Genomic DNA, 19,707 nt, shown 5'->3' with positions numbered 1-19,707 from the left:
GTGAATGTCGAATAAGCTCTAGCTAGCTATCGTGTCGGGTCTTTGATGATGTTCTTTATATCTGACGCCGGGCAAACCAACCGTGGAGGCCTATCGGCCAGGCCTTGCATTTTTTTCCCTATGCACTGTGTCCGTAGGGCATGGTCAACAAGAGGTTTTAGTGAAAATATAGTAAAGTTGCTTCAACGATATGTGGGGACTTTTTACCCTCAAGCAAACTCAAGTCCCTGTTGCAGAATTAGATGGTAGTATCAATGATCACCCACTAGACTAAAGCGACGGGTAATGAGCACCCTTGGGTCTACACTAGGTGCTTTCCCGTAACGCGCGTTGGTTGGCCATGCTTGTAAGGAACAGCCTCGCCACTTATCAAACTACGACTCGAATTGAAGCGACGAGATTTGAGCTTTGGAAGGGAGACCATCTCAATTCGCAACAATCGAATAAAAAGGACGCTTGAACTTCGGTGTCAACGTAATCGAAGTACTTGTCGACAACACCTCTCATCATCATCGTTCGTCAACATCGCCGGTGTCCCAACTGCAATCTCATCGTACACGCCCGATGCTGAGCCAAGGCGTAGAATTTGTCGCCATGACCGGTGGCTCTGGGGACGAACTCAAAGAGAAGAAGGCTGTTGCCCTATGCTATACCCAAGAAGGCTGGAAGGCTGACGGAAGACCCACACCAGCAGAAAGGGGGATTGACCAAGGACGAGCTCGAGTCGTCTCCGCTTGTAGAGACCCATCAGGGTGTGTCGAGGCCGAGCAATCTGCAGCTCTTGCAGACATTGCAGTTTCGAAGAATTTCGTCGACTGCGGTCTCGATTCGCGCTGTTTGACGGCAATCACAACAAATGTCAACAACCCCTTCAGCCCCGGCGAGACGAACCACTTCGAACAACACGCAACCATCCACACATATCTTGACAAAGCCTTCAGTCTCGATTTCTGCTCATCGTGGAGAGAAGATACTCGAGGATTCGGCAAACAAGGAGACAGCCTCGATGGCGAACGGTACTGGTCTCACACCCTGGGCGATCCGATCGTTCATCTTTTAAAGTCGCAAAAGTACTCCGAGTTTCAGATTGAGCGGTTCCGTGCCTTCTTTTCTTCTCACCTGATCCAAGCTTTAGGAGAGCGCTTCGATCACAGGAAGAGTAACAACGGCTCCAAATGGTGCTCCTTGATGTGTGACGATGGTTCACCTGTCGAGATGGGTCTAGCATGGAAAGCCAAAAATGATGCTCCTCATGCACAGGTACGCTTTGCTATCGAGCCTGTTGATGATGACGAAGTACGTCAATCGGGAACGAATCTGGGCGCGACGCACAGACTGATCCATCAGCTTCAAGAATGCGGATACCTCTCCTTCAACGGCAGGGATCTTTTCCATCGTGTCGATCAGGCCGTCTCCGAAGTTTTAGACTCTAGCGATGTGGCCTCCAAGACGCAAACTCGATATATGGTCGGCTTCGATATACTTCGTCCTGGCAGTGCCCTTGAGCCGTTGGTACAGATCAAAGCCTATTTCGTGCTTCCTGGCTTGTTCTCGCCCAGAACAGCAGCGGAACACGACTCGGCATACGGCCAGATCGAGAAGATACTCGAAGCCATCAAGGACGTCGCACCCGCTCCGGGGTTGACTCAGCTCAAATCGTACCTGGACACGCTTTCGGATGCTACCACAGGCCGTCCTGTCATCCTTTCGGTCGATCTTGAAGCGAACGGTAGTCCACCATGCTCAACGCGCATCAAGGCCTATTGGCGTTTCCCCAATGCTACCGCTCAGTGTGTTGGTTCCCACATGAATTTAGGCGGCAGATGGGCGCGTCCTATTGATGTTGGACAAACAGCCGAACGGGCGTGGTCGAAGCTCATGGCCCCTGTTCCTGTGTATCACGCATTGGATGAAACCGGAGACTACTATGGTGCCAAAACCGTAGATCCATTCAAATCAACTGGAGGATCTCTATTCTACTTCGACCTCAGCTGGAAAGCACCCGATGCCCCGGAAGGAGCTGCAAGACCTGCTCCATCCAAAGCATATGTTCCTGTCAGACATCTAAATGCTTCGATTGCAGATACAGACTGCCCAGAAGGAAATATCGTGGAGCTCGAAATCACTCGTCGCTGTGCGAATCTCCTAATTGACACTGGACGTGTCAGAGCGGCCAGAGCGTATCTCAAAGCCCTATCTCCCTTTTGCCGTCGTTCGAACAGTGACGAGGAGGAGCTCTGTCGCTTTGCTCCAGTGACTGGCACTCACACGTATGTCTGTGCAGAAGGACCACCAGACAAGCCGGACATCTGTATTTATATAAGACCACTCCTTTGCCCCTGGTGAGAACATTGAAATTTTAGAAGAGCCGGCTCTACACAACATCGTGTTCTCCATTTCGTACTTTGATATCGCCTTCAAGCACAATGCATGCATGTTGTCAATCGCGCTGTCTGTCCTTTTTCCATGTAAAGCCCCGGTCATTTGCATTCAGGAAGATCCGGTTACCGGCTCTGGAAGTTGCAGCACATGAACGCGATTTCGCTGAGCACAAGAACATCGAAGGACGCACATGATGTAGTAGCGAATTGAACATAGCACGTGATAGATTGCCAGCTTGAACATAGCACGTGATAGATTGCCAGCAGAATAGGTCATGGCAATTGTCATGTCGACCAGGCCCTCAAAGCATGAGCCAATTACTGTATGGCCTCGTGAACGCAATTTAAATACCCTTACCACTTCAGTGAAGGCCAAAAACGTTGTCTCACTTCGACTTGTTGATCTTCATTCGCTCGGAAGGAGGTGTTCCGATTCTAGAATCATCGGAGTCCATAATTTGAAACCTGGAACAAGACCCGAGAAAACCTTGTAGTCGGAGCATATTACCTTGGGTTCTAGCCCTAGGCGGGTGGCCGTGACTGCTGGACACGGCCGCGACCGCCAAGCCAAAAAGGCGAGAATCTGACAATGTAAATTTCAAACGGCCGCTCGAAAGAAGGCTGCTGTAGTGCCTTTACGGTTGAAGTTTTGGACGGTCGGAACGCGTCAAAATTCAAGAGAAATGGACACTGTTAAGTTGCCTCCGGTCTGATCCAAGTTTTCGGCGCCCGGCTGCAGGATCAGGCAATGATTAGGGGTTAGAGATGGCTATAATTGACTTCCGTGTATGTGAGAGCGACACAACTTTGTCTCGACATTCTCGAGGAAATCCTCGCGGGGTCCCGAATATTCACTCCCACCTTGCTCCGAAAGACAAGAGGCCATGGCCAGTATTTGAAGCCTTTGTGAGATCGTCGTTGGCTCGCATTGGAAGCGTCCGATTGCGAATATTCGAGCCCTCATTTCTTCTCCTTTTGCCGTTCATGTTTTAGAACATAACACCATTGTCGCTTGCATTTGGATTTTGGATGCTGCGTCTGCAGTGGGCCGAAAAATACGGAAAAAAAATTATATGCCCGAGACTTCGCGCTGCAGCAAACCCTCGAGCGCGTCTGAATATTCCAAACAAAATGTTATATATGATATCGGCTAGCGTTCTACAGTCGTGTGCGAGTAGCTGCAGCACCGAATCTCGGCAACTCGGCCTTGCACGGTCCCGGGCGGGCTTAGATGTCCAATTCGTTGACGATCGCACACCGGCCCTTCGTCGCTGCTGGCGATAATCGAGTGAAACAAGATAAGGACAGCCTGGAAAAGGTTCTGTCCACCAAACACATCGTCAAAGCCCCGCTGTCAAGGACCTGCTCGCCGAAGCAACGCTCAAGGAGAAAGATCTTTCTCGCTCGCTTGGAGCACCTGATCAGACCGAATTGAGCCAGCTCAGCCTTTCGTGACCACCCGTCCATCGCCCTCTCCATAATCGCAAAACCCGCTTGATGTGCATCTCTCGCTTCTGCAAGCTAGTCTCTTCCTCCGACGACTTCTCATATCTCTGAGCATAGACATCTTTCGGCGCAGGTGACGCGGGTATTCTGATGTCTGCGGCCTAGTGATGAAAGCACGTAAGTAGAATTCGCTTATTCAGTGCCAGTCTAGTCTTCAACTCACTTTGAGACGCGCTCAACAACCGACTAGCGGACGGTCAAGTGGGTGGCATCGCAAAGCAGTTCTGGAGCTGTTAAGTTGCAGTATTGTTGTGCACGTAAGTAATTGCTGGTTGTTCTCAACGTGTCAGGGGGTTATTGGAGCGTTACAGCTATCCTTCTGCTCATCAACAGCTCGTTCAACCTTCGCCCTTATTCAATAAATCTGACCCTTCCAAGTCAACTTTCAGCGACGCCGCTAGGTCGTTCAGCGCGCTGCAACATGGGTCCGAAGAAGAGAAAAGCGCTCGAACAAGCGCCTAGCAGCTCACGGCGGCACATCGGACCACCGCTATCGAGCATCAATAGCGGAAGGGACTCAGGGCTAGGGACGGCACGCGCTCTAGAAGTCCGACACGGGAACGCAGCATGCAATCGCATCCACTATGCATGTGTTCAATGCCAACGTCGTAAGCAAAAGTGCAATCGCCAACGGCCATGTCAACACTGCAGTGCTCGCAACATCCCGGAGCTGTGCAGGTACAACATGCCGGTTAGCGAGAGCAACGAACTCGAGCCAAGGCTAGCTCGTGTCGAGCAGATGCTAGATGTCTATCTGCCCACGATGCTACACAGCGTCGAATCTCACCGCCCCTCCAACCGTTCTATGTCAAGTTGCACCTATCGATCTTCAACGTCTCGAGCCCGCAGCAGGTCTTTGGAACGTGGAGACGTTTGCGGAAGACTGAGTCCCGAGACGGGTTTGTACAATGGGGGGCCTACGAGCCACATCACTTCGATACTCAACCGTCTTCCTGGCGATCCACCCAAAATCACACCAACCGATCTACCTGTTCGCAACACGGAAGCTTCCTCGGACATTGATGAGGTCATGAGCAAGTTTGGTCAACCTTGCCCCACGTCATCCGAGCTTCTTAGCGCACTGATCAGTCGCGAGCATTGTGAAGTGTTGCTAAGGCATTACTTTGACGCTATTGATTGGATCTATCAACCAATGCCGCATATCCGTGTGCGTAAGCGTCTCGAGCGCTTATTGGATGCAGAACCGAAGGTCAGCGTCCAGAGCATCAACATCTTTGCCACACTCTGCGGTGTATGTGCGACTGCCACACTCTCGATACAACATCCTCTGTTCCCCGAAAAGCAAGCAGAGCGATCGCAGATCGCCAGACGATTCCATTATGCAGGGAGACAAGCGCTATTAATGAGCTCGTTGGTTGGCCGCGAAGATCTTGACCAGATCTTGGCCTGGGTGCTTTCATGCCACTTCCTCATCTTGGACCGTCATCTCGGAGAAGCTTTGGCAGAAGGCGCATCCTTGGTTCGTGCCGCCTTTTCGCTGGGTCTGCATCGAGACGGGACCAAGTTCGGACTTGCAGGGGTCGAAGTGGAGTTTCGCCGAAGGGTGTGGGCAGCCGTGTACTGCTTGGATCGAGCGATGGCTATCGGCACCTCACGGCCTTCGTTGATCGACGAACGCTTCTGCGACACACAACCTCTAAATGATCTAGCTACTGCAGATGACCCGTTGCCCAAAGATACTCAAGCGGAGCACGAGCTTGCGCACCCGCCGACAACGTATACGCTCACTTTATACCGGTCCGAGCTGGCGACACTTGAAGGTGATGTCGCCACGATGCTCCAGACACTTGAGACTCCTGCAAGCGTAGACAGCATCCTGGCAATGGATCGACGGATTGTCCACTTCCAGACCTCGTAACCGTCCTACTTTAAGGCCCAGTTCACGCAGCGCGGGTTGCAGTACGACAAATCTTTTGACTCTAGGTACGATTTTCTGGTGACACATCGATACCTCATCCACACAAGAATCGAAGGTCTACGTATGTCACTGCTTCGACCGTATCTGCTGCGAGCCAGCGAGGCCAATAAGGCCAGTGAGGCTAGGTTTGCGTCGTGCAGAGAAAAATGTGTAGAAGCTGCACTGCACCAGGCTGAAATTCTGCGCGAGAGCTTACGCGACCTGAGGGCAAGTATGGTGGGCACGGCTCTCCTGCACTCTTGGCGTGTGCACATAGGAACACAGAGGTGGTTTCAATCGCTTCTCATCTGCGGACTGGGACTGGCGATGGATCAAAACGGACCAGACGCGGCGCGTCTCAAGTCTCACTTGGAATACTATTTGCATGAGTACCACCATGGGGATTGGATTGCGAGGGATGAAATGTGCGAGCGCGAGGTGGTACTCATTAATCTCATTCTGTCTCGACTAGAGCAGGCTGACAAGGAATCAAGGCATACAAAGGGTCGACCCAATCAAGCAACAGTCTCGACCCCTACTGGTCCGACTCGAGAGACCAGACAGACGGCCAAGACTGATCTGTACGCCGAGAAACAAAGCAAGCAGCGGAATCGAGATGGGCAAGAAGCTGGCAGACGAGCAACGAGCCGAAACATACCATGCGAAAGCATGGCAAGCTACTCGCAAATGACAACACCCCTTTCGGACGCAAATACGGCGATTCGCAGGCCACCGGCCAAGGAAGCCCATGCTGCGGATGTGGTGCAAGATCATCCACATGCAAGCGACCTCGATGCTGTCCATAAGGCTGGCGCGAATGCTTCGAGCTTATACGCACATGGAGTGCCTCAGAATTGCTCTTTCGCGTATCAAGACTGCACTCACATCATCAACGCAGCTACGCCCTGGTCCACAAAGGGCCAGGGCAACTTGACGCCTGGAACGGAAATGCGGTCAACGAGTCTAGAGCCTGGCCACAATAATAGTCTAACTCGGGCAGGACAAGGTTGTCAGTTTGATTTAGATTGGATTGGTGATCAGCAACCCTGTGTGGCACCGAGCATGGCGCGACATGCTTATGAGTCTGATCCGCTGACATTGCTTGGATCCAGGACAGCTTCAGAGGACTACAGCGGGAACGCTGCAGCTGTTACGTCGACAAGCAGCAGCAGCGTGACTGGAGCTGATTTCGACCTCGCTTACTGGCAGGATCTGATTGAGAGGATCCTTCAATGATTAGGCCAAACTTTGTTAGGTACTGACGGTCGAGGTTACAGTGGCTTGACAAGAGATGTGGACGTGGTATCAGGGCATAGAAGTGGTCTGATCGTCAATGGCAGTAACGTCAAGACGTCGAGAATTAGCAGGCTGGGCTTCTGTTTCGGAGACCTTGATACCGCAGATTTCGCGATGCGCTACCGTAGCAGCTTTGGTGACATAGTAGGTTTGATACCGTGGAAAGAAGATTGCGACATCTTTTGTTTCAAGTGCAGTGAAGTCCGGTACAATACCCTCGTTTGTTTGAGCGGCCAACGAAATTTCCAGGTTTCCTGTATATCTTGATCTTGTTCCCCCTATGCTCGCAGTGACGCCGATTACTACTGCACATGAGCCAGTCTGCTAGGAATTGCACTCGATAGATCCAGATTCATCAGCCTAGGCGACCCGCAAGCAAAGCAAACGACGCTGTCACTTGATCATTTCGCCAATTCCAGATTTCCAGCAGACCGCGTCGTTTGTGCAATGTTGGCTTGTCGCTTTGAAGTTGGAAACGAGTTGAGCTGGTCCGTCAGACTCTAGCAACAATGGCGGTGCATGCCAACGTCAGGTGGAAACATCAGAAAGAGAATTATAGCGAGCCAGGCTAGCAGTGAGAACGCCGCCCTCAGGCTTCGTCTTTGCCGCGGTGGTGATTGTGAGTTCTCGTTGATCCGTGCCATGGTCGTCAACTCATTCGGGCAAGAGATCACTCATGTTGATGCTGACTATGAAAGTGGTACTGCAACAGGCCTGGAAACCGTCCATGTTGCCACGGTTAAGATGAAGGCATCGGCGATCGAAGTCGTAGATCAAGTTGTATCTGAAGTGATAGGACGTTCTGTTTCATCTCATCAAACCTCAGAGGAGCTTCTCAACGCTGATGTGATTGAGCTCGGTGTTGACTCTTTGCATGCTAAACGCGTGCGCAACCTCTTGCAGCAGCGCATCCAGCTCCCATCGCATCTGCCCCTAACCTCGTCTTCGAGTCTTCTACAGTTGCAAAGCTCGCTCCTTGCTGCTTAGTTCCAAGGGTGACTCTGGGGCTGCCTCAGCTACCGATCGCAACGAAAGCTAAGTTGCCGCCATGCACGCTCTCCTCGAGCAGCTTGAGCGCCAGATTACTATTCGGGACGAAGCTACAATTCAAGCAGCAGATGCTGCGATCTCAAGACGGGCTCGCTCGGTGCTCACATTCTGGAGCAGCTCGCATCATTGACCAAGTCGAGAACTCTCTCTGTCTACCTCAACTGTGTCAAGTACAACGATAATGCTTGCAAGCGCACCGAGGACTCGCTGCAAGTGTGTGGCTTGGGCAACCTCTAAAGGCTCACCTTGAAGAAGGGTTTTCGCATCGTTTGTCTGACAGCAGATCTCACTAAGCCTGAGCTGGCATGAGACGCTAGCGTGTGGCAGCATCTTGTGCAGACTCCAAGCTGCTTCACTCAAGACAGCTGATCTGTTAACTTCAACAGGACAGTCGAGTCTTTCAGCTTTGCTTTGAACGGCGCTCTGCGTTGATGAACCTCTTGTCGCAGACGCAAGGTACGCAAGGTACGCAAAGGTCAGAATTTATCTTCTCTTCGTCGGTCTCAGCCTCGGCTCACCGATGTGGTTGTTTTGTAGAGGATATAGCGAATCATCTACCGACTCGTCTTAAGTTAGTTATTAAGAAAATTTCTCGCAAAATTCTCGAAATGCTCAAGAGATGGGATATGCAAGATCGAAGTGGATCGTCGACCGAATCTGTGACGTTGCTCAGCAGAAGGTGGCGGAGGTTTCGATGCTGTGGTCGCTCGTATCGGTCAAATGGTCGGCGATCGTGGTTCTGGTATCTGGAACCAGACTGAGGCTATGCCACTGAAGCTCGAGTCAAGTCAGCGCGGACAGTAGCATGCCTGCCCAACTTGTCCAAGCAGGTCTCCTGGCTCCCCGTCAACGATGCCGGGCTTCTCATGCATCTCCTTGTTCTCCTTGAGCTGCTCGCCGGGGTTGTTCACGTTGTCAACCCCAGCCTGACACCCGATTCTCGAGTTGCTGTAAGCTCCTTACAGGTGTGGCCGCAGCTTCGAGGCGGTTGACACTTTGGAATGGTTGCGGCGTATGGCAGCTTCTTACAAGGACCCTGAGCGCAATCCTACGATCAAGCTGATTCACTTCTTCCAGATCATGTGCGACCTTCGCTGCAGATTGCCCAAACTTCGGACAAGCATGTCGAGCGCAAACAGGTCAAGGTGTATCATACGAATCGACTGCAGCCCGTCTTTAAGCTGCTCGGGCTTTGAGCAGCAGCTTGCCGAGCGTCTGGTCTCGGTCAACGACCAATTGCTCAGCAACTTTGTCAGTGCCTGGAGACGTGACCGCTTCCTCCAACAGTTGCAACTGTATAATGAAACTGGCTAGTAACTACGTCATGTTCCTCGCGAATACTTGTTTAGCATCTCATGATTGACCTGTGTGAGAGCCGAGCGTCTTTGAGGCAGCATGGGTGGTGAGAGCGCTTCGCTGTCTGTCAAGTCAAAGCATAGCCATGTAATTCGCACGGGCAATTAACCACTGCTGCCCCCTAACTTTTCTGTTCACGCGTCAGCAATAAAGTTCGTGTCAAACGCATTATAAGGCCCAAAATTCTGCAAACCTGCTAGAAAGCTGGCGAAGAAAAGTACAAAAAAGCGAAAATGTGTAGATTAATCAAATATATAGCATGTGATGCAGGAAGACTACTTAATACTTTGTAAACCCGCCTTTACCTCCGATCAGGGTTAGAATTAGAAGGCCCTGGGTGGCAACCATCTCGAAACCGTAATCCTCGGTTTCGTCCATATTAATAAAGACGCGGCTGCTGTCAGGGCAACTACTGGAACGGCCTCTAGTGCAGATCTTGGTGACAGTAGCAAATATTCAAATGAGAATGTTGAAGACTGAAGTGAGGAAAGGTTCCACGATTACAGCAATTGAACGTGGGTTAGCCTATCCTAAGAGATAGGGAAATTCCGTATTAAAGGGTGCGCTTGTTCGCACCGACCTATCGAAAGGGAAACAGGTTAAAATTCCTGTGCCGGGATGTGGATTTTTGGCGGCAACGCAAACAAATTAGGAGATGTCGGCGGAAGCCCTGGGAAGATTTTTTTTTTCTTTCTTTTCTTAACGACACGACCCACCTCGGAATCAATTTACTTGGAGACGGGGTAGGTCGGTCGGCAGAGCTAATGCTGCGACCCTGCTCGGATCTGCCATTCTTCACCCTTGGCAGCAATCGACAGTCGCACATGAAGAGTCGCACACAAGCAGGAAATTAGGCATTATTATACAATGCAGGTTGCAAGGAGCAAGGAAGAGCAGTCCGTTCAAGCATCTGGCAGGCCACTACCTAAGTAGACCCCGCTGAAGAAAGACAGCTCCTTCTCTGAACACCTGAAGAAGGAACTGGTCACACCGCTCGCGATGCCAGGCGTGAGGCTTCCAGACCTGTCTGAAGAAACCGAAGGAGACGCGCTACCATCAGCGTTGCGTTGAGCGCGATTGTGTTCAAGCTGCTGGAGCAACTGCAGCTGCACTTGGCGAGGAGTGCAACGATGCAGGGGCTGGTGTAATCACCCGCGATATCGGTTGAAGGTCTTTACTCGATTCGAAGCCGACGAAATTGGTCTGTGACATCAATATGGGGTTTCACTACCTCGTCGGCGTCAATAATGGTGATTTTCCCTGAACCATCGCGGCCTTCCTTCGTCCAAAGAAAAGGATAGAAGCAGGTGAGAGCCTTGGTAAAAGGCGGAGGCTCTTGCACCCACGGCATAAACTCTGTGAAGTGCCCATAAGCATATCATGGTTGTCGGTCACGCACCAACAAACGAAATCAGTGTTGCCGACGTCGAGGCAGGTCCAGACGAGATCGTCGGCTGCATGAAATCTGGCCAAGAGTTTCCGAGCCAAAACGCCCTTGATTAAACGCAAAGACGCCGCCAATTACATCATCCCCGATAATGAGAACCTCATGGTTGCTTCCAAGTGTATTATTGGCGGTCAGGAGAGAGCGGTCCGAGCCACTTCCGAGTATTCGCAATCGTCCATTGTCCGCAAGGATGCCGCCAGTTTCGTAGGCAACGGCGCCCAGGATCGAGCGTTTCGTGACCTGCAGTCGCATTAGAACATCGCTGCGCAGGCCCTCATCGGGCGGTAGAATAGAACACCGCTCGCTGTTGTCTCCTACCCATTCGCGGATCAGATCGATGCCGGGATCTGCGATATTGATCAGGGCGGAGAGTTCTTGCGCCATCCTCGGCTCTTGGTTGTTAGCGCGTTGTTCCAACAAGCTTAGCTGCCTTGCGCGTTTCCGTGCACTGGCAGTGAGCAGCACCGGATCAGGGGACCTTATTGTTGCTGGCCGTGTTTTGGATGAGTTGCAATTGAGCTTCGCGCCTGGATGGAACATGGGATTTTGTGTGTGTATGTACATATATATGTTTGACTTGGCTCCGCATTTATACTCGTTTCGCCGAAAGCACAGATTGTCAGGACCAAAAACAATTCACGGCGAGGGCGTCAGTTTGTGGCGGGGCATCCGCAATGAAGGCATTAAGAGAAAGGTAGCCGGCCGCTAGAACTTTGGCAAAGTAGTCCATTTTTGAAGTCATTGGTTCAAACAGGCGAGAGATGATCCGATCGATTCAGCACTGGTGCTTCCACAAAACTACGAACAGAACGTGTTTTCGTGTATCTTCCGGCTGTTTCCGAACTTTGTTTCAACCGCAACACGCATGATTTGCGAAAGAAAGGGAGGTGTGTTCGGCGCTACGAACTGGAACGATAGTGTCACCCAGCATCACTGCCAAGGCTTCCATACGGACCCCCACGCCTGCCTACTCGTCATCGCTTCGCTAAACACTGACGGTTGGGTATCGGTGTTACGCTTGAGCGCCATCCATCTTCAGGGCTACTTAATTCGGTGGGTGAGTTGTTACACACTCCTTAGCGGTTTCCGACTTCCATGGCCACCGTCCCACTGTCTAGACTAAATAACACCTTTTCTGGTATCTGATGAGCGTATACTTTGGCACCTTAGCCCAACGTTCGGTTCATCCCGCATCGCCAGTTCTGCTTACCAAAAATGGCCCACTAGAAACTCTCATTCGCATGCCCTCGTTCACTAAAGTAACAAGGGCTTCTTACACATTTAAAGTTTGAGAATAGGTTAAGGAAGTTACTTCCCCAAGGCCTCTAATCATTCGCTTTACCTCATAAAACTGATGTGAGTTTCTGCTATCCTGAGGGAAACTTCGGCAGGAACCAGCTACTAGATGGTTCGATTAGTCTTTCGCCCCTATACCCAAATTTGACGATCGATTTGCACGTCAGAACCGCTACGAGCCTCCACCAGAGTTTCCTCTGGCTTCACCCTATTCAGGCATAGTTCACCATCTTTCGGGTCCCAACAGGTATGCTCTTACTCAAATCCACGACTTAAAAGACGTGAGGATCGGTCGATGGTGCACCTTGCGGATCCCACCTGAATTCACTTTCATTGCGCCTATGGGTTTGCCACCCAAAGACTCGCATACATGTTAGACTCCTTGGTCCGTGTTTCAAGACGGGTGGTAGAGGGCCATAATGCCAACGCCCTAAGCGTAAAGGTGCCCGAAGGCCCGCTCTTGCGAGTACGCTGCTGTCCCCGGTCTCGGTCGCTGTATCCAGTAGAAGGCTATAATACACCTCGAGGGGTGCCACGTTCCTTCCACCCTTCTCCAGTGCCCAAAACCGACGTTGGCCTGCAAAATGAAAAAAAAACCCCCAAGCAGAAGCAAGGCTGAATTCCAAGACGGGTCTCTGACCTCCCCTTTTGGCAATTTCACATACTGTTTAACTCTCTTTTCAAAGTTCTTTTCATCTTTCCTTCACTGTACTTGTTCGTTGTCGGTCTCTCCCCAATATTGAGCCTTAGATGGCAGTTACCACCCATTCTGAGCTGCATTGCCGAACAACTCGACTCTTAGAAAGCGTATCACAAAGCTTCGGGCGCTCCATGCCATGAACGGGATTATCACCCTCTATGATGCCCTTTTCCAAGGGACTTAGGCATGGTCCGAGGCGGAAAATACTTCTTGAGATTACAATGCGGACGCCGAAGACGCCAGCTTTCAATCTTGTGCTCTTCCCTCTTCACTCGCCGTTACTAGGGGAATCCTTGTTAGTTTCTTTTCCTCCGCTTATTGATATGCTTAAGTTCAGCGGGTAGTCCTACCAATCTGAGGCCGATTTGAATTAATTCCTTTTTTCAAAAAGAAAAAAGGGCGGTGCACACACACACGCATACATACCCATACCAAACCGCCAGACCCACACTACTCAAGCTCCCTTCTCGCTTCGATTGGGCAAGGTGTGCTTCGGTGTGTACATAAACAGCCTTGTCGCTTCATAATCAGATTTGCCGAGTCTGACAGTTTGTTTGTTTGAATTGTTTGATTGGTTGGTGGTTGGTTGGTTGATTGATCGTTATAACTATTTCCGCTTTCCGAGCTTTCCACGAGTCACGTCAAGTAGAGCGCTGAGGTATCCGCACTGACGATACTGCGGAGGCCCGCAATGCGTGTGCTTGTGTGGCTTAGCAATTACCAGTCAGTGCTTGACAGTGGTTGGAATCGTAAATTCGAAAAATTATGCGACTGCCTTTTGGGCCACTTAGCAAAAATGGTCATTTGCTGCACGAGCCTCGGACGCCAGAATGGCCAAAACGGCTCAACCCTTGGCGGTGTTATATATAGAGGAGGTCCGCAAACCCCCTTGCTCACGCGTGCTTTTAACTTCGCAAAAATTTGTGGTCCCAGCTTCAACACAGAGTTCGCACCCGTGGGGACTGCATCGTCGTCTCTCTCTCTCCCGCGACCTTCTTTTTCCTTTCCACCCATGACGACCCATTATTTGCCCCTGAAGATATACTCCGCACAGGACTGGTCGCTCCAGCAACTACAGGAGCAGGCAACCCAAGCCGGCCGAATAAACGTTGTCGTTCCGGCGGCAGTCACAGAACCCGAAGTGCTGGAGGCCTTTGACGAAGCGCTCGAATACCCCGGAGCCTCTTGCAAGAATCTTAATGCCTTTAATGACGCTCTCTGTGATTACTACCAAAGTATTTGGGAACCGGTGACCGTAATCTGGCTGGTCGACAAGCAATTTCGTCGCACCAAATCTTTCGACTACTTTTGCGAAATCCTCGACGAGCGCAGCTACGACGATCAATATCTCACCTTCATGGCCCTTGTTCAGGATGAAAGCCACCCTGACCAAAGCCGCAGTGGTCGTTGATTGCTTTTAGCAACGACTCATCCGCGACCAGATCAATGACAAAAAATCTCGTCCTCAGCTGCTACGACTTGCTCTCACTTCAACAACTACGTTCTGATGTGAAGGGCGGAGCGCTACGGAACACAATATGCAGTCTCAAACCTCAAAAGATGAACAACCGACTGCACATCGGGAAAAGGGATGATTCTCGTTTCGTTCCGTCTGGCGTTGAGACCATGCTCTACTCCTCGCGACTTGTGGCACCTTTTAGACCAGTAAATTTATTCGTTCAGTGCGGCACCAGGCATGTGAATGAGGGATAGAAAACATTGCATTTATGCAGAGGACAAGTGATGCTAAAGGTTAGGCGACAGTGCAGTGCGACATTGTTTTCACTGATTTGGAATGTCTTTCGGACGTTTCCGAATAAGGAGGCGTAAGCAGTATGCAGTATGCTCCATCACTGCAAATTAATTCTGCGCACACTGACGCTCGCCAAGCCAGCTAGCTACTCGTCACAACTCTTACTTCACCGCCGTGTTCAGCCCGCTCACTTTATATCCCTTGTCTTTTCTCAGAACGTTCAGAACGTTCAGAGAAGGGAGCTGTACGCCGCCGAAAAGCGATCGAGATAAGTAGCCGGTCCTCTAAAGATGAAAACTCACCAGATGCAGAGCGACAAAGCCACAATGTGGATGCACGAGCAGCCCGACACAGCACGGAGCGAAATTGGTATCTTGTTGACCGCACTCAGCGACGGAGAGTACGAGTACTTCTCAGTCTCCGAGTACCGCCAGATACTGAGTACAACGAGTTTCTTTACATGTATGATGAATTCATCCAGTGTCGAGGTGACAGGCCACGATTCACCGTCGAGATAATTCAGCTCGGCCAAGACGGTCTCTATCGCCCCTTCGTTGTTGGGCACGTAGAGGCCTCTGACGAATGCGACGAATGCGGACAAATCAGGTCCAACGATCAAATTCTCTGGGTTCGCCCAGCTGAAGTTCTGGACTTGGCCGAAGCGATCGGTCTATTCCATCACTACTACGGCTCTAATTGCATTCCGAAGGGCTGGCATCTTCGAGGACGCCCAGAGTTTACTCAAGAGATCGAGAGTACAGACCCAGACGCTGCCATCATTCACGTTCCACAAACTTCGTACATCATTGCATTGACGAACAAGGGTGAAATGTAAATCAACGAAACGTTCCCTACCCATCGTTGCGTGTCATAGGCTCTCCTCATTACCCATAACACGTAGGCCGCCGAGTCAGGTTGGCCTGATTCTGGTTTTGTGGGGAGCTACGACACTGCACGCTCGATGATCTGAACTCCTTGTATTGACCTTGTCCCCATTCGAATTCAACATAAGAGCCCGTGCCCATATCGGCAGTATGCACGGCTAGCCAACGTCACTTGGTGATCCGAAGTTTGGGCAGGGGCGAGCCCTCGGGAAGGCCTCTCATTCCGTTCCATAGCTGAGAGCAGAAAGTAAGGTAGACATCGAGGTCGTCGTGCGTGAGATTGGAGAGATGCAAAGACCCTTGAGCATAAGCTGGCCGCATAGTTCCTGCGCATCGATCCAGGTCTAGGGAATTGATGCAATGCTTTCGCCGCCAAGACGTAAAGAGGTCCATCTTGAGGAAATCTGCCATCATGTCGAGACCAAGAGTGTCCATGAACTGGTCTACTCGAACCAAAGGGGTGGTGCTCATATCAAAGGGGTCGAAGGTTACTACAGTTTGTTCTTTCGCAGAACGTTGACCCGTTTCTGACAAGTTAGACGATACAGCGAATTGTCTGCCACGCCAGTCGTAGGCGAACACGTGCGCCTGTACACCATCTCGAACAAAAGTTTCGTCCAAGAATCGCTGGCCGATCAGACCCGAGACTGCATCGTGAAACCTCAGGAGGCCACAATCCGCTGAAGCGCCACAGAATCCAGCGTCGGCGAACAAGGGACCAACAGGTCGAGGCGCCCATCTTGCTCCACGGCCGTTGGGGGCCTTTCGGAAGATCATCTTGAAAGCGAGAGCAGGGGTGATGGGAAGTAATGATGGAGTGTTAGGGGTTAGGGTTAGGGTTGGCGGACTTTTCGACGATTGCGCAGAACTTTATCTCGAACAAGCCCACAACTATGATGGTGCATGGCGTGTATGCCGGCCCGGAGAGCGTCACCTGGTTGACCGAGGGGATCAAAACGCTTGCCATCCCCGTCACGGTGCCAGGAATCGTCCTGGATCCGCTCAAGAGCGTCAGCATGACCAACGTCACGCTGGATTTCACCCAAACCAATGGAGAGTGGTCGCCTTTGCTCAGTACTGACACGGTGCACGCGGCGGTCGAGATTCCATTCGGCTTCCCGTTTGGCGTGGACAATGTGGGTGGTTCGTTTGACATCCTCTACGGCGGTCAAGGTGCGGCTCGTCTCGTCTTACCTGGGACCGCCGCCGTGACTGAAAACAAGACGGTCAGCCTCGCGATTCAGAATGCTCACTTGGACATCCCAGGGAGCTAGAGGGGCAACTTTGCCAACAGCCTCGCGATCAGGGCGGTGCAAGACCAGTCGGTGCTAGTAGGGCTTGATTCCAATGCAGTCAATGCCCTCGTATCGACGGCATCGGGCGACATCACGGTGAAAGGTATCCCTATCAATCTGGATCCCGCGCTTGCTCTTCAAGCTTTCCAACGACTCCAGACGAGCCCCGTCACGATCAGCGGTCTCGACGTGACAGGAGGCACCAAGGACTACATCATTGCCAATGTCGATGCCAGCATCGTCAACCCTTCGCAGGTGCACGCCATCGTCGGCGATGTTCGTATGCAGGTCGACTACGACAGCGGCGGCAGCATCGGTGATGCGCTTGTACGCAATGCCAACATTCCGCAAGGCGCCATGACTTTGCCCGTGGAAGCGCAGCTCAAGCTCAACAGCGACATCGGTCGACGGCTGATCAAAGATATCATGACTCGAGGCGAGCCCGACATCCAGGCTCTGGCTCACGGTACCTCAAAGTCCACCTCGTCGAGGGAGCGTTACGAACTATCCGGTGACACTGCCTGACCTCATTACGATCTGGAAATCAACAAAGGTCGCCAACATCCGTACATTTGTCCATTCGGCTGGAGACGGCTTCCCTACGGAGGACTTGGCCTGCCTGCCGGACGGGCCGACGGAGGCGCAGCGGGAGACTAGCCCTTATCACACTGCCGTCACCGTTACTGCGGCAGATGGAGCTCTTAGCCGTGCCGTTCTGCATACGATAAATGGATACGGCTTCACGGCCATCGCGTCTATCGAGGCGGCCGGCCGCGTTATGGCGGGCGAACTGAAAGCTGGCTTCCAGACGCCGGCTCTTGTCTTCGGAAATGCATTTGTGGAGACCATTGCAAACTCACATATCAAGGATATGTAAGCCGAAGGGGACCTTTTGAGTTATTAGTCGCACGCCCACTTGTATTCACGATCACACTGCACACAAGGCGTATGCCTCTCGCTAGACCATCCTTGACCTTACCGCCAGCTTTGTTGGCCGGTGATCACTAATAGAGTAGTGAGCTGGTGGAGGTTTCAGGCCGCGGTTGAGGTTCCGCTACGGTTGAGGTGTCGTATGCTAGTGCAGAGACATGCTCGCTCAACACATAGGTGTACTATGCTTGCAATCCAATCACCTGTTTCTAATCCCAACCCTAACGCCGGCGATGCCATTTGAGCATCGCTTTGCCGGAAATAAAGTACCATGCAATCCCTCACTTGTTCTATATTAATATAAAAATGCTATACTAAATATTAATAAAACACGGACCCAATCACTGGGTCACAAAGCCAGGCCCCTCTGCTCAGCCTCACACACGCAGTCTCATGACCCTCTGTGGTTCCAAGTGCGCTTAGGGTTAGGGCTAGGTCCATTTCCGACTCTGTGGTTTGTTCACACGCGAATTGGTCACAGACCAAGGCTAACCAATGCGTTGGAAGCTCGTCTTTGTACTGTCGGCGATTTCAAATTGTCGCAGAGACACAGTGTCGCCAGCGTCATTCGACTGGCATGTCGTGCCTAACCTTCCTTGTTGGCGATGATTGCAGACCGGCCCTCGGACGTGTGGTCGACTTGGTCGCTGCTGGCATTGTTCGGGCGTAACAGGATTGAGAAAGCCTGGAAAGCGGTTCTGTCCACCAAACGCATCGTCAAGGCATCGCTGTCAAGGATCCGCTCGCCGAAGCATCGCTCAAGGAGAACAAACCTCTTCGCTCGCACAAGGCGCCTGATCAGACCTGATTGAGACAGCTCGTCCCTTCGTGACCACCCTTCCTTCGCCCTCTCCATAATCGCAAAGCCAGCTTGACGGAACGCCTTCGTTTCAGGCGACGGTGGATTCCCATCGCTGTTCTGTGCAACGAGCCTGACAAAACAACGGCCAAGCTGTGCATAGGCCTCGTATAGCCTCTTCGTTGCCGACATGTATTCGGTCTCCCGATCAGACGCGTTTTAAGTTTTTAAAGAATGGTAAACGCTTAGTAATTGTTTAATCGTGGCAAAGTCTGAACGTTATCTGGTAGTTTTACTCATGCAAGTCGTATGATATTTATAAATATCATGGCGTACAGGCGAGGAAGAAAAAGTACATACCTTTAGTAGATGATAAAAACATCTACTATTTATAATATTTATAGCGTTAGCGCATTCTTTTATTATAAGTCGCGGAGGTGGCCAAGCACATCTCTGATGGCAGCGGCAGTGAAGTTGCTTGAACCTTCATGTTCAGCCGCGATGCTCCCTGGCCCAGCTGCTTCATTACAGAGCATGAGCAACGAGGCTTGTGCAACAGTATACTGCTTCTTGAAAAGCTTCCACAGGAAGACTGCATGTCGCCTGCAAGCTTCTTGAGCTGCAGCGCTAGCTTGACGCTTTCCTTTCGATCCTCGACGACCCTTTTGCTTCTTCGATGCTGCTTCCACCGAAGGCTTTGCAGCGATTGGCGCTTGGAAGGATCTTGCCGAAAGTAGGATCTTCGTATCCTCAATCTACGAGTCAGCCACTTGTGTACAATTTCGAAGAGAGTTTCCACAGGTAGACTCACCCTATAGCTTTCACCGCGATACATGTAGCTGAAGTGTTGCGATCGATTGCCAGTCCGTTCAGTCTGAACCCCACTTGCGCGAAGGGCAAGGAGGACTGCCGCGAAGATGATTGCAACATTCTCAGCGCTGTTTGCAGGGTTTGCAGGCGTTACGTACGTTTGAATGGACTCGATCAGTTCTGAAATCCCGGGCACCGCTTCAACTTCTTGGGGGAAGACCGTTAGGTCGATGTCTGCCGGGGACGATGAGTGGGTCTTGGGGTTATCATTATCCATGGTGTCTTC

General features: G+C 51.5%; 1 protein-coding gene across 1 annotated transcript; it reads left to right on the top strand.

Annotated features, from left to right (window-relative positions):
• Positions 1-16,480: 16,480 nt before the first annotated feature.
• Positions 16,481-17,407, top strand: EX895_002993 (uncharacterized protein; the record flags this gene model as incomplete). The annotated part of the gene is made up of 2 exons (XM_029883591.1): positions 16,481-16,760; positions 16,941-17,407. 2 exons carry the CDS (start codon positions 16,481-16,483, stop codon positions 17,405-17,407), a joined length of 747 nt encoding a protein of 248 aa, XP_029739882.1.
• Positions 17,408-19,707: the final 2,300 nt, after the last annotated feature.

Source organism: Sporisorium graminicola, chromosome SGRAM_19 (assembly GCF_005498985.1).
Source record: "Sporisorium graminicola strain CBS 10092 chromosome SGRAM_19, whole genome shotgun sequence".
NCBI lineage: Eukaryota > Fungi > Basidiomycota > Ustilaginomycetes > Ustilaginales > Ustilaginaceae > Sporisorium > Sporisorium graminicola.
The sequence above is the reverse complement of the archived record's forward strand: the minus strand, read 5'-3'. Positions and strand labels throughout refer to the sequence as shown.